The sequence below is a fragment of the Pygocentrus nattereri genome, chromosome 6 (genome assembly GCF_015220715.1).
Source record: "Pygocentrus nattereri isolate fPygNat1 chromosome 6, fPygNat1.pri, whole genome shotgun sequence".
NCBI lineage: Eukaryota > Metazoa > Chordata > Actinopteri > Characiformes > Serrasalmidae > Pygocentrus > Pygocentrus nattereri.
In genome coordinates this window covers 29835913-29851848 of record NC_051216.1, presented here as the reverse complement: position 1 = coordinate 29851848, position 15936 = coordinate 29835913, and the positions used below count along the sequence as shown (strand labels likewise).

Here is a 15936-nt window from a genome sequence, read left to right as displayed (position 1 = left end):
CTACTATATTGTATATCAGGGCGGCACGGTGGCACGGTGGGTAGCGCTGTCGCCTCAGAGCAAGTATCTTGTGGGGTTCGATTCCCCAGCCGGGTGACCGGGGTTCTCCCCGTGTCTGCGTGGGTTTCCTCCGGGTTCCCCCGGTTTCCTCCCACAGTCCAAAGACATGCAGTCAGGCCAACTGGACATGCTAAATTGCCCCTGGGTGTAAGGGTGTGAGTGTGTGAGTGACTGTCTGTATCTGTCTGCCTGCCCTGCGATGGACTGGTGACCTGTCTAGGGTGTATGCTGCCTTCCGCCCAATGACCGCAGGGGTAGGCTCCAGCAGCCCCCCCCCCCATCCCCCCCCCCCCCCCCCCCCCCCCCCCCCCCCGCGACCCTGAGGGAGAAGCGGCTTAGAAAATGGATGGATGGATACTGTATATCAGACTAGTTGAATTAGCTAAATTTAACTATAGTAAAATGCAATATTTCTAAGAAAAGGAATAATCATTTTTTAGATTTTTATCATCACTGAGTAAACATACTTACTATTAACATGCTTTGTCTGCCAACCTTACTGCTGGACTTTTTTAACCACAGTGTTTGGCAGTAGGTGATTTTGTAGTTATTTCATTGTATGAAGTATACTGCCAGCTTCATAGTATTTATTATTATTCAGTATCTTTTTGTAAAATTGATTCTTGACAATTCTGACCTTCAAATAAAGCAAATCTACTTAATTAAAGATACTCATTAGAAAACAAACCTGAGTCTGATATTGTATGTGAAAAATCATTCCAAACCTAGCCCAAAACCCAATATTTTGTCAGGCCACTATTTTAGTAGACCACTACTGTGAGGTGCTTGTGTACATTCTTATGTTCTCTTTATGTCACGACTTGACATGGTCAGGCAAATGTGTCCTAATTCAGACATCCAGTTTTCACAGTGCTAATTTCTGGTCGTAAACTCCTGTTATTTGTTTGCTAGCCTTGTAGCCCCAGTGCAAAACTAGAGAAGTTAACCTAAGACACCTAACATGTCTGGGCTGACAGATTTCATCTGAAGAAAGGGGAAAAAATGTGTAAACATATTTTCCACCAAACTTCTGCTTTTACGGGTGGGTGCAAGCACATGAAGACCAGACAGATTTGGGCCAGCAAGGACTGATGCAATTTGCAATATTTATTTTGTAAATAATTTAGTGTGCATGCTGTCTGTATGTCCAGTAAAGTACTGCCTGTGAAGGCACTGTGACATTTGTCAACTGCAGGTTTTGGGTTTTTGAGTGAGCATGCTTCCTTTGTACCCGGTAAGTAGATTCTGTTTTTTTTTTTTTTAAATTAGGTTAAGATGGTCAATGTTTTTTGTTCTAGGTGGCCTACCTGCATGGATTAGCTGTCTTCGAGGACTACTTGTATGCAACTCGCTCGGAATCCCTCGGTGACGCTGCGGTGGATGTATTACGGATAAATCGGTTTAATGTCACAGACCCGGAGATGCTAACCAGCATGGGGAATTCCAGGGCAATACGTGTTTACCACAAACTCACTCAACCAAAAGGTAAAGCACGTTGGATTGCTTGTGATTTGATGGGCTTTTTTTTTTTTTTTTTGCACTTACTATTGTGCATCACTTTGTCTCTGTGCTTGCTTGGGATGTCACTTTACCTGAAATATATAAGACATTAAAACTAAACCTATGAAGAACATGACCTTCATATTGATTCTTTCTTACCAGTGTATATGTGCTGGCTGATGGATGGTGTATGTGATATGAATGTCCTCTCCTCAGTCAGGGGCCATGCATGTGAGGTTAACTCCTACGGCAAAGCAGGGGGATGCGCCCACCTCTGCCTGCTCAGTGGAAGCTACAAATCCAGGAGCTGCCGCTGTCGTACAGGCTTCAGTCTTGGAAATGATGGACAGTCCTGCAAAAGTCAGTACATTTCTCAGTTTACAATATACTCACGCACACATGCACAGAGCACTTTATTAGGAACACTTTTCTGCACTCACTGTCAATTATATCAGCTCCACTTACTATACAGGACTATGTCTGTTTCTCTGCATAGTTGGTTAGCCCCTTTCACCATGTTCTTCAATGGTGAGATCAGGACCACCACAAAGCAGGTATTGATGGTGTGTGACGATTTGAGTGGATCAGAATACACACACACACACACACACACACACAATAAAATATATGTATGTGTTTTTTATGTACACAGCTAAAAAAAAATAAAGGTAACACTTAAAAAACACAATATAACTCCAAGTAAATCAAACTTCTGTGAAATCAAACTGTCCACTTAGGAAGCAACACTGATTGACAATCAATTTCACTGCTGTTATGCAAATGGAATAGACAGCAGGTGGAAATTATTGGCAATTAGCAAGACACACTCAATAAAGGAGTGGTTCTGCAGGTGGGGACCACAGACCACTTCTCAGTACCTTTCTGCTTTCTGGCTGATGTTTTGGTCACTTTTGAATGTTGGTGGTGCTTTCACACTTGTGGTAGCATGAGATGGACTCTACAACCCACACAAGTGGCTCAAGTAGTGCAGCTCATCCAGGATGGCACATCAATGCGAGCTGTGGCAAGAAGGTTTGCTGTGTCCGTCAGCGTAGTGTCCAGAGGCTGGAGGCGCTACCTGGAGACAGGCCAGTACACCAGGAGACGTGGAGGAGGCCGTAGGAGGGCAACAACCCAGCAGCAGGATCGCTACCTCCGCCTTTGTGCAAGGAGGAACAAGAGGAGCACTAGAGCCCTGCAAAATGCAGGCCACAAATGTGCATGTGTCTGCACAAACGGTTAGAAACCGACTCCATGAGGATGGTATGAGGGCCTGATGTCCACAGATGGGGGTTGTGCTCACAGCCCAACACTGTGCAGGACACTTGGCATTTGCCAGAGAACACCAGGATTGGCAAATTCGCCACTGGCGCCCTGTGCTCTTCACAGATGAAAGCAGGTTCACACTGAGCACATGTGACAGACGTGACCGAGTCTGGAGACGCCATGGAGAGTGATCTGCTGCCTGCAACATCCTTCAGCATGAAGGGTTTGGCAGTGGGTCAGTAATGGTGTGGGGTGGCATTTCTTTGGAGGGCCGCACATTATTTATTAACCCTCATTGTTTAATAAATTTGATTTCCATTGATTTTTGTGTGATTTTTGTTGTCAGCACATTCAACTTTGTATAGAACAAAGTATTCAATGAGTATTTCATTCATTCAGATCTAGAATGTGTTATTTGAGTGTTCCCTTTATTTTTTTTGAGGTGTGTGTGTGTGTGTATATATGTATGTGTGCTATGGGTTGATTTTGCATATTGCAGATTTTAATCTTACTAACCAGAGAACAAGAAATGCATTTGATTACCAAGTGTAAACGCATATGGTTAAAACCATATAAAATCAGGCTATAATCCAGACAGAAGTCTTGGTCATAGTCATATTTAACAAGACAGAAGCAGTCAGCAATTGGCTACTTATGTGTGTAGTACTGCGCAAAAGTTAACAATTTACCTCAGCAGTGAGTTTATCACAATATACATTAGAATAAAGTCATATTCATAATTCAAATAAACAATATAACTACATATAATACTGGGCTTCCTCAAGAAGAGGTTTGAAAACGCTTAAACAAAAAAAACTAACATCTAGATAGATGGATAGAAAATTAGGGCTGTCGAAGTTAACGCGATAATAACGCATTAACGCGATCTCAATTTATCGCGATTATATAAAATAGTGCCAGTAACGCAAACTCCACTTGGCCCTGCGAGTCTCCCGTAGTTCATGTTGACCGTGCGCGGCGTCTCTCATTAAGAGTAGAAGAGTGAGTGTCTGTGTTTACATGCAAAGATTTTTGCCAGTCCGATTGAATACAATTGGATTACAGACTCAGACTGAGGTGTTTATTCACTCTGTTCAACAGTCTGATGAAAATCTTCGTTTACCTGCTCTCTACAAGTAATCCGATGCAGAATGACGCGCATGCGTGGAGCAGCGCTGAGAGTGAACGTTACCATGACAGCGAACATCACGTGAGGTCCAGTCGGCGTGAGCTGAGTTTCCAGTTGACGCGCTTGTGTTTTAATGGCTTTAAACTGACGTCAGACTCAGAAAAACGGCCTTCACATGTGCTTATAAAGGAAGACGTCGTGCTCTCAGACACATAAGCTGGACGTCCGTTCCACCGCCGTCTTTTAAAGCTCAGAGTATGAACCTCGTCACCTCTACAGACCAGCTTCTGCTCCGCCATGTTAAACGGTATAAACCTTTCGCTGTGACGCGCCGCGCATGCGCAGAACGTTCTTACACGCTCCGATTGGAGTGTAATCGGATTCAGGCGTTTACACGGATATTATTCTAATATTTAACGGATTATTTAGAGGGTTACCCACCTCGTTCAATCGGATAGAAATTGTATTCCGAATGGCCTCAATCAGACTAGACTATGCCGATTGAGGTGTTTACATGGATGTATTCTATTCCGATTGAGCTGTTATCCGGATTATTAACAGATTATTAGGCTGCATGTAAACATTTACATGCTGTTTACATGCTGTAGCACTGTGGTATGACACTACATGTCTTTAATGAAGTCTTTATTGAAAACTTTGTGTCATTTATTTTTGTTTGCGCAGGACTGTGAAGTCCTATAGGCTGTGGCTGAAAACAACTTCAGCACAGTTAAAGTTTAGTTTTTATTGTCTTTTGTTACACATCTCTGAACTGAGACACAGTAGTATGTGACTACATGTCTTATATTTGAGACTACAGCTCCCTAATCTACTACAAATCCAATTTTGTGTTTTGTAGATTCAGTATTACTGCCTAGTATGTGAGTGAATAAAACTCCCATACAGTTTTCTCTTGTCCCAGCACTTTTTAACATAAGTAAATTTAACATTATATATATATATATATATATATATATATATATATATATATATATATATATATAATCAATATTAATTAATATTCTATAAATTTTGTTTATTCAAGTATTAATACTTTTCTCAGAAATAAACACATACTACACAAATATATAGATTTTGAAAATGTGTCTTGGGTGCCTAAGACTTTCTCACAGTACTGTATGTAGTCGCATTCAGTTCAGGCCTGATCCTAAGAGCAGGGAATTGTTTGCAGGAATGGAAATGAGACTATGTATACAGTGTGTTTTCTCTCTCATCAGCATATCAAAGCAGAAAACTGAGTCATGTAGGTTGCTACACTCTCAAGTCGGAAGATTAAGTGGCTCACTACGTAGGTAGTGCATCTTGGCACTGATTCTGGCTGACAGAGATGAAAATGAACACTTAACAAAGATTGCTGTGCTTCGGAATGATCCTGTGCTATTATGTTATTGACTGTCTATAGGCATGATTCATTAGATGAGGGATAATATCATTTTAACTCTGCCCTGCATCTGTAGCCCCTGGTGGTCAATTGACATTTTGTAGCTGACAGTGAAAATCTGGAGTCGATTAATAATGCCTATCAGAGTGCCATGTGATGCACCAGCAGTAATGAAGCAAGCGCTGCGTTCTGTGACGTGTTTGATTTATATTTATGTCCAGATGTTCTTTAGACACCTGCCTCCCTATCTTCCTCTCTCCCCTTTTTAACGAGACGCTATGCTAAATGACTGCCTGCCTTCCGCACGCAGTCACCGTGTTGTGTGATATCTGGGTCTCAAAGCACTTAATTGTCTTCAAGGTAGCGTAGCTTCTGCTCTCAGAATGATAAATTGAAGTGATGCTTGTGTGGTCTCACCTGCACCCACTGAGTCTCTATGGGAAAGGAAAGGCGGACAGTGAGGGAAGGCCTTTCTACACCCCTGCTATTTCTACATGCAAGCCCCACCCACCTCCATGCTCACAGACACCCCTGCCCCCTCTCCAAAGCCAGCATTAGAGCCCACCATCATATTCCTTGTCCACTTTCTCTCTATGTGTATATTGTTCTTCAGCATCAAGAGTCTTATTTATAATGGTTTGGTTGGGAACCCATTGATCAGTGTCACTTTTTTTGTGTCTCAGTCTTAATCTGACAACAGGGGATTTATTGTTTAAGCAGAGTCTCAATTAACAAAAATAACATTGGTGGAGACAAATGAGTGAATCTACTTGATCAAGACGAATCCTGCCTGGGGACGCTAAGTGGTCCTGATTGTTCCATTCATTTCTCTGACTTGGTGAGGCTGCCAAGCTTATTGCTAGAGTGTGCCTATGGAGATCATTAAGTTATATATTCAGTTGCAAAGCAGCATTAGAGGTCACCTTGTAAGTGTCCCTCGATGTTACACACATGGCGTTTTAACTGCACATGGCAATTCTAAAGCCTTGTAAAACAATAAACAACTGCTGTTTGACCCATTTTTGCTATCTTTAACATTGCAGAGCCCAAGAATGACCTCTTCCTCTTCTACGGAAAGGGTCGTCCTGGAATAATCCGTGGCCTGGATATAAATGTGAAATCCAGCAATGAACATATGGTCCCAGTTGAGGACTTGGTGAATCCACGGGCACTGGACTACCATGCTGAAACTGGATATATTTACTTTGCGGACACCACAAGTTTCTTGATAGGACGTCAGAAGACCGATGGAAGCAGCCGGGAAACAATTCTTAAAGACGGTGATTATTATGCTTTCTCTCCTTCTTCCTGCATTTTGCATTTCACTGATGCAATGCTGATACAACAGCAACCATTCAAAGATGTAATACACCTATTTTACTTGATTAAAATGTCCACATATTTTTCACATTAATAAAAATATTACAACAGCAACAGCTCACTCAGTAGTTCAGTTAGCACTTACATTTGTCAATAGCTATGCGAATGTCATCAGTGCTTGAATTACTCTTTGACATTTGGGTGATTTTTTCTTCAACATGTGCCCAGATTGTGTCTTTTATTATATACAAACACATATTCAAAGCCTTATCATGTGATGTTTCATGTTGTATAACAGTAATATGGTTTACTTCAGTATGTAAATGAGACACTATGTAAAAAATATCGATGATATTTCAAAATAAGGACATCAAATTTATTTTCTCTGTCCAAACAGATAAATAAACACATTCCACCCAGATATATATTTAGAGGAGGTCACTGATTGGTTATGTGGGAGATCACTGACAGGTGATGCTAACAGAAAAAGGGGAAAACCAGAGCCAGGATAAACCTCTGCATGATAGCAGCTCAGCCACAGCAAAGGGCTACATGTATAAGAGCCGCATACTCACTGCACACATTACAGAATGCGTTCAAGTTCATCTTTCACGCCAACACGAGTCACACAACGTTGCTCTAACCTCTAATTGGATGCACTGTCATCTAAACTGGTGTCATTTTAGTCAGTTAGCTCAGCCAAGCCTGTGCTCTGGTGTGGCATGTTTGACCTGCTAGTGAAACTCTCTCTTGAACGCCACTGAACTGGTTCAGTGTCAGGTTAACAGAGGTCCAGGTTTTAGAATCAAACCGGTTCTGGCAAAGGTGCATTGTTTGGATCTGTAGCTTGCTCACTAAGCTCATGTTAAGGTGGCATATCATGCTACAGATCCAAACACCACAGAACAGGTTTCATTTAGCCTTTCTTTCCCTTCAGTGCCCAACTTCACCTCATTTAATAATTATTTTCAGTCATCTAAACTTGCGCCAGTGCTTTAGTTGTTCAGAATCAAACATGTTCCGTGTTGGGAACGGCTGATCATGCTAGTGAATCTAATGCAGTCGTAGTTTGCAGCGTTATTCAACATTTATCAGTTGTTTGATAGATAGTTTGACACACAGGTTCGGGTGTTCACCAATGTTTTCACCAAGCACAGCTGAACAGGTTCAGTTTTTTACTTACTGTCATCTGCATTTGTGTCAACAGAGCACCAGTTTTTAGAATACAACCTGTTCTGTGAAAGGCGCATTGCTTGGATCCATAATTTCGCCTTTCTTTCCCTTTAGTGGTAGCTCGACTTCACTTTATCAGATTTTAATAATCATCTTTAATCATCTAAGCTTGTGTCAGTGCTATAGTTATTCAGAATCAAACATGTTCTGTGTTGGGAAGAGCTTATCATGCTAGTGAAGCTAATGCTGTCCTAGTTTGCAGAACTATTCAATGTTTAATAGTTGTTTGATAGATAGTTTCACATTCACTGTATAATAGCTTGAAAATTGTGCACCATTTGGTAACTATGTGAAGAAAACTCCTTTTTTTCATATTTGAAATAATACTAGATGAAGCGGAAAAAAGCATTTTAAGAGACCCAAACTTTTGGATTGAAAGTATTAAAAACGTGTTACCGATTGAAACTAATTGTATTTCTGAAATGGTAACTTTACAAAAGAAGAAAAAAGGTTCTAAACCATAAGGACTGCAAATGTGATAATGTTATTTAGGTATTTGGTCATTTCATAAGTAAGGGCAGCTGGCATTTTTTAAATGTTCTGAAAAAATGAAAAAGAAAGGAATTCTGAATAATTGCAATAGGCTACATATACATATAGGCATATTGCATTAGTTACTGTTTGCTTCACATGTTATTACTAGCGTATTGACGTCTGTCCTTTTTTTGTCTTGCAGACCTTGACAATGTAGAAGGGATTTCAGTGGACTGGATTGGAAATAACTTGTACTGGACAAATGATGGCTACAGGAAGACTATCAGTGTGGCCAGGCTGGAGAGGGCAGCTGACACACGGAGGACTCTTTTAGAAGGAGATATGTCTCATCCCAGGGCCATAGTGGTGGATCCACTCAACAGGTACAGTATAAGCTATGAATGGCTGCTTTCAGGCTGAACTGAAATTACCTTGAATAACATTCACTGACTTTTCATTCCCTCGAGTGGCTAATGAAAGACTACCTTGCACTTTTCATGAACAGTTCAGTTTATGTTCTATTATCTTTTTGAAAACAGTAAAGTAATAAGCGAAGGGATCTATACTCTGCTTTTAATAAAATTATTAAAAGTGCCATTTAAATGATCAAACAAATCACCAAAAATGTCTGTGTCCACCTTTCATTTGGTAATTTTGGGCTGTCCCTCTTCACTGGCATTGAACTTCTCTATGAAATCTATTTATTTAAAGCCTCTAGTAGTACGATGAATACAGTGGGAATCATTCACCAACCGTTTTTAAGAAGAAAGTTCTTCTTAAAACCCACTTATGCACTTTTCACAAAGATTCTGATATTTACCAGTGTTTTCTTATTTAGGATTTGTTCTTAGGTAAGAACAGAATTTACACACACTCATGAACACAAAGGAACAATTATGTGCTTTAAGAACACGTCATGAATGTGATGTAGACTTTTTCTAAAGATGTTTCTCAAGTATTAATTAGCTAATCAGCCAATCAATCAGGGCCGCAACTCAGTGCGTTTAGGCATGTAGAGGTGGTCAACACAACTTGCTGAAGTGCAGACCGAGCATCAGAATGGAGAACAAAGGTGATTTAAGTGACTTTGAATGTGGAATGGTTGTTGGTGCCAGACGGGCTGGTCTGAGTATTTCAGAAACTGCTGATCTACTGGGATTTTCACACACAACCATCTCTAGGGTTTACAGAGAATGGTGTGAAAAAGAGAAAATATCCAGTAAGAGGCAGTCGTGTGGAAGAAAATACCTTGTTGATATGAAAGGTCAGAGGAGAATGGGCAGACTGGTTCGAGATGATAGAAAGGCAACAGTAACTCAAATAACCACTTGTTACAACCAAGGAATGCAGAATACCATCTCTGAACGCACAACACGTTGAACCTTGAAGAAGATGGGCTACAGCAGCAGAAGACCACGCCGGGTGCCACTCCTGTCAGCTAAGAACAGGAAACAGTTCGCACAGGCTCACCGAAATTGGACAATAGAAGATTGGAAAAATGTTGCCTGGTCTGACGAGTCTCGATTTCAGCTGCGACATTCAGATGGTCGGGTCAGAATTTGGCATAAACAACATGAAAGCATGGATCCATCCTGCGTTGTGTCAATGGTTCAGGCTGGTGGTGGTGGTGTAATGGTGTAGGGGATATTTTCTTGGCACACTTTGGGCCCCTTAGTACCAATTGAGCATTGTTTAAATGCCACAGCCTACCTGAGTATTGTTGCTGACCGTGTACATCCCTTTATGACCACAGTGTACCCATCTTCTGATGGCTACTTCCAGCAGGATAATGCACCATGTCACAAAGCTCATATCATCTCAGACTGGTTTCTTGAACATGACAATGGGTTCACTGTACTCCAATGGCCTCCACAGTCACCAGATCTCAGTCCAGTAGAGCACCTTTGGGATGTGGTGGAACGGGAGATTCACGTCATAGATGTGCAGCCGACAAATCTGCAGCAACTGCGTGATGCTGTCAATATGGACCAAAATCTCTGAGGAATGTTTCCAACACCTTGTTGAAAGTTTGCCACGAAGATTTAAGGCAGTTTTGAAGGCAAAAGGGGGTCCAACCTTTTACTAGCAACAAAAGTTTCTGAAGGTCAAGCACTTATTTTGATTAATACTGTCAAACACCACCAAAGAAACAAGTAAAGTTTTTAAATTCACAGAAAGTGCCACATGCACTCAGAAATGACTCTTCATTAGCTCTGTACTGTTTGCTGATTTTTATGCATGTAGTGTTTCCTGGTTAAAAAAATTAGGAACATTTTTTCTGTGTGGTTGGGCGGGAAATACAGAGTCTGTCTCAAGCTGAGAGCTGAATGCTAAGGAGAGATGTGGAGATGCAATGGTCAGAATGGTCAGGAGAGTTCAGCCTGAACAGCATGAGCAGTGTTGTGTGATTTGAAGCCAGGCCAAATATTGTCCACTCCCCCGCTCACCTGGTCAGAAAGCTCTCTCCTCATTACAGTGCATTTCCAAACATTTGTTTGCCCTGCGCTTAGCCTCCAACATGACTGAGAGGGCAAGAAGTGCTGATGCATTGTGTGTGTGTGTGTGTGTGTGTGTGTGTGTGTGTGTGTGTGTGTGTGTGTGTGTTTGTGTGTGCGCATTCTTGAATTCTTTGATGGACTATATTTCAGTAAATGTGATGTTGATGTGGTCATATTGCTGGTGAGTGTGATTTTCTTTTCATCACTGAAGTGAAGGTTAGAATACGATTTAGGCTCCTGCGGTATCAGAATGCATGTATTGATAATCATTATCGCAGGACTGGCTTTGCGACAGTGATATTGCAAAAAAAGCTGCCATATGCAAATGAACCCACTACCAAATCACAGATTTCCACTGTGTGCTGTGAGCATGCTGAACATCATCACCTTTTCCTGGTAGGTTTATGTTTGTCCACGGCTAACCGAGGATTTGTAACAGTCCCCAGTAAAAACAGGTCACCACGATCATCATTATTATCGTCATCATCATTTTTTTAATGCAGATAGTGAGATGGTAATATTCCCACGTGTGAACATGAAGGATTTTTAACATGTTGAGTGATGTGATATTACATTAATAGCAATAGCATTGATTCTTCTAAAAAGCTCCAGGTCTCAGCTCTTTTACAGCTGAACATCAGGTGAAGTAGCCTCAGATAAGAAGACATCAGACTAAGTGTGTCATTCAAAATTCTGTTCTTTCTACTAGATTAATTTGAGATTCGTGACCAGATGATATTGTGCTACAAGAGCAGCTTTTATTGAACTGTATTTTAACATTGCTTTTTTATTTGTAATATTTGTTAAATATGGTCTTTGGGTACTGCATTTTCTTACAATGCCCTACATGTACGTCCCATCCTGCATATATTTCAAGATGTGTTTTAGGTCAGAATGTTTTGTAAACTCTTCATTTGCAAAATAATAGGAATCAGGCCTTTTACCTTCAGCCACTCTGAACATCTGTTTACATATTAATGAATAAATCATGCAGAAATTGTAAAAATCCTGTTTAAGAGCATTTAAACATATATTAGTAACTTTTGGATTAGCTTGTATCATGTGACGATGCTATGCAGGTTCTGTGCAATGATATATTAACTGAATTTTACTCATTTGTTTGGAAAACTGAATTATTCCATGCCTGGCTCCCAAAATTCCTAGTGTAAATTGTGACAGCTGTATAATTACATTTAATTTCATTCATTTTTCCCATATTGTGCAGCTCTGTGACAGTATTTACCTATAATAACATACACATTAGTAGAAACTCCCCTGTAAAGATCAGAGTGCATGTGTTCATGTTTGTGTCTGTGTGTAAGCATGCATGTGCCCATGAACATGTAAGCTGAAATGGTGAAGGCAGTAAGGAGGTGAGTTTGATGGCCTGGAGCCAATCTCATTATCGCCATCCTTGGGTGTGAGAGAAGCTGGTGAATCCTGAAGAGCTTGAGGAGAAAGAAGACTCTCCCTTCCTTCACTGTGCATCTGAAGTGGCCATACTTAATAATGTGCAGGCTGTTGGAAGTTTTCTCTGTAAGATTCACTGTCCTATTGGGTGCACATGTGCAATAATTGCCAGCATTTCAAAAACAGTTTAATTAGAATGTTGTCAATTATTGTAAGATGGCAAAATGGCGTGATTGGAGATATCTAATAACTGCTTTCTCGTTCAGTGTACTCTCGTCACAGAGTAAATCTCATGCTTAAGGATCGATTTACATTTTCTACTAAACCCAAGAGGTGTTGATTATGGAGTTATTCAGACAAGGGACGCGACAGTGAAGTAGTTACATTATTTACAGACACAATGGGTTCATTAGCTCGGAGCCATAATTATGTTCATCGTTCAAACCCTGCGCTTATGCAATTTATGCAACTCCCTCTTGCATTTAATGAAACTAATGCTTCTTAAATGACAACATCAACAACATAATGAATAAATGGCAGCAGATACGATAGGCAGAGAGCAGACATCATTGTGTGCTTAGCGTGAAATCAGGCATTATGTGTAAGTCAGCGAGAGTAATGTGTAAATGCAAGAAGCTGCTAAGGGTTTTTCCTATTTATTTATTTATTTATTTATTTTCTGTCTCCTGTCACTACCACATGCCTTGTATCTTACAGGGATAAGTTCAGGTATGCGGAAACGATTAGAATCTTCCTTTAAAAGCGTCCTCTGCTGAGCTGCCAGCACGAAGACCTTTATGAAGTCTTCACGTCACTACCATCAGGCAGCGTCTCGGGGTGAAAAGCAGCCGGTAGGAGCAGCTAGGGCTCTGACAGCGATTCAGGAACTGGCTGCTTTCTCAAAGCTCTGATGTGTGGTGTTTTGACAGCTAGTAAAAAGAGCTCGGGCCTAACAAAGGTTGAGGTGGAATGTGCTGCCTCAGAACAGACGGCCGCGTGTAAAGTTTGACCTATGGAACTGGATATTAGTGATCAGAAAGCATGAACTTTAGCCTGGACGCGCAGAGACTTGACATTTGTCTACAGTAGATTGAGCCTGGAGGCCAAGGGTTGGTGCTGTATCCGTTATACAGAGTGAGCGAAAGCTATAATTGCTGTGTTATTTAGCATGTTGTAAGTGGTTTCCTGTACTGAACAATGCTTTTCTATAGGCAATAGCATTTGTTGCCTATAGAAAAGCAGGTACCGTAAGAAGCTTCATATTTTAAGTATAAAAGATAAAGTTAAAATATCCTGGACGTAAAAGTCCAAGCTATTAAACTCTAGACTTATTATTCAGTTATTAATGTTTATAATCTAGCAATTACCATGCAGTATTCAGTAATCACTATGAAACAAATATGCAGGTTACCTGCCAACTGTTGGGATTCAATGGGTTAAAAATATAATCGGAAACATTTTTAATGCCCTGACATCCAAAAATCAATGTAAGCCTGTAATATCTCCTAATAGAAATCGAACCAGCCACTGTTTGTTGGCTAAGGCCTATTTATAGTAGTTGGGGTTGAGGCCCTATCATTAAGAACTGGCCATCTATCAGCTAAGCAGGTGGCATGGTGATCTCTATCTGCCCTGCTGGATGGGGTTCCCCTGCTGAAATAACACTCACCTGTCCCCCGCTCCTCTATCTCACCCTCTGCAATACATCTCTCTCTGCATGCCACTGCTAGCCTGCTTTAACATGATAAGGATTAACTTGCCTGACTCTGTAACCTCCACTCCCCCTCTCTCTTTTTCACTATCTCACTATTTCTCATTTTGACTCCATCCAGTTGCTTTCTGTTTTTTTTTTTGTTGTTTGTTTCATGTTTATCTGTCTTTCACTGTCTCTCCCTCCTCTAGCTCCTCACCCGCACCCACTGAGATTTAAGCCAGACAGAAAATCTCAGGATAACTAAGTTATGCCAGGAAAAAAGCAGAAAACGTGTCCACAATTTGTCTTTGTCGCAGCTTCCATTCTGCATGGGAGGCTTTTGTTTTACAAAAAATAATCTGCAGTGAGATTTTTCACATCGACTAGGTTCAGTCTTAGAAGTTGGTTTAATTTTCTGACACATGTTACAAGCAAACCCAAACACATTCAGTGATGTTGAGGTCCGCACTCTAGGGTGGCCAATCCATTGTTCTGAGAAGCTTCTTTGTTTTATCTACAGATTCCTTTTTCAGTAACAGCTTCTTGACATCTACACACACTTTCAGTGTTGAGTTGTGTTCACACAGTGGACGGATGGACAGAAACGCGTGTGGATTTTTTTTTTCAGATCTGAATCAAGAGGGGAGCTTGATTTTCTCCTCTCTCTCAAAGCTTTAACTACTGTTTATCTTTTGGTGACAGTTTTGTTGGTCTGCTTGGTCTTTCATACTTGTTAGTAGTCCCATTTTTCGGTATGTTTTAAAATATTTTTTTGTTTTTTTTTTCCTTTTTTTATTTATTTTACTTTGACTTTGCTTTCTTATTAATTGTCTTATATCTAATCTCCTCAGAAATATCTCCTGAATAATGAAGAACATACACTTTATGGCTGTTTAGAGTGGAAATTTAATTATTAATAAGTGGTCTCTTTTTTTCCACAGTACTGTATGACCACAAAAATCAATTGAATATCAGTGCTTGTTATTTAAAACCACTGTGCTTCTTTATGGAATTATATTGGCAACTGTAGTCTGGTGCTAACTAACTATATTGTCTAGTGGTAGAATTGTTTAGTGGGATTTAAGTGGATCATATATAATTAATTTGTGGACACTAATGTATTTTCTTAGATTATGACTCTGCTTTGTGTCATGCCTAACAACACCCCTTAAAGGGCAAAACTGCTGCATAGTTTATCTTTTTGAGATGTAAACAAAGTCATTCAGAGCTGGCTTTGAATCATGCAGAGTGGTCTGTTTTGAAGGTGTTAATTGCAGAGAAATGAGCTCTTTTGTTTACATTGCTGGTGATAGAAAGCAGTGGATCCAGTGTCGACAGCACAAACATTCCAAACAAATATGTCAGCGGGTTTTTTATGTAATGTTGGTTAAAAAAGTGGTCATTTGGAGAAGAAAAACAGCACAAAACAATGTCTCAAACATCAGGCAATGTATTTGGAACCATAACTTTCTGCATTAAACTCTTTGGATGTCTGGTTCTTATCGCCACCACTGTGAACAATTCTAAGCCAGTTGTTTTCCCTAGAATGGAGGATTTTACATCAAACAAAATTTAGTGGTTGAGATGTGACTTTGTTTACATCTCAATCATTTAATTGTGCAGATGTTTGAAACATGGTGAAATTCTCTTTTAATCAGAGTAAGACTTCACACTGCATACAGTGGCTTGTTGCTTAAATATGCGATTTTACAAGCACTGTAATAATTGGACATTCACTCTGTAATTTTTTCTGACCATGGTGTGCAGGACTAGTGACTCTCTGTAGTGACTAATCTCTCTCTCTCTCTCTCTCTCTCTCTCTCTCTCTCCCTCTCTCCTCCCTGTAGCTTCCTCCCTTTAGCTCCTTCATCATTTTTTCATCCCCCCTCTCGGTCTTCCCACTATGTCCTTTCTCTCTTCTCTGTCTTTGCTGGTCTTCAGTCTGCTGTGG

At 40.5% G+C, this 15936-nt stretch overlaps 1 protein-coding gene across 2 annotated transcripts in view; it reads left to right on the top strand.

Annotated features, from left to right (window-relative positions):
- Positions 1-15936, top strand: part of lrp1bb (low density lipoprotein receptor-related protein 1Bb) — a 412476-nt gene that overhangs the window by 193125 nt on the left and 203415 nt on the right. For both annotated transcript variants that reach the window (XM_037539357.1, XM_037539356.1), the window contains 4 exons: positions 1359-1545; positions 1777-1920; positions 6401-6637; positions 8587-8767. In XM_037539357.1, coding sequence (XP_037395254.1) covers positions 1359-1545; positions 1777-1920; positions 6401-6637; positions 8587-8767 — 749 coding nt within the window. The remainder of the gene's footprint in view (positions 1-1358; positions 1546-1776; positions 1921-6400; positions 6638-8586; positions 8768-15936) is intronic.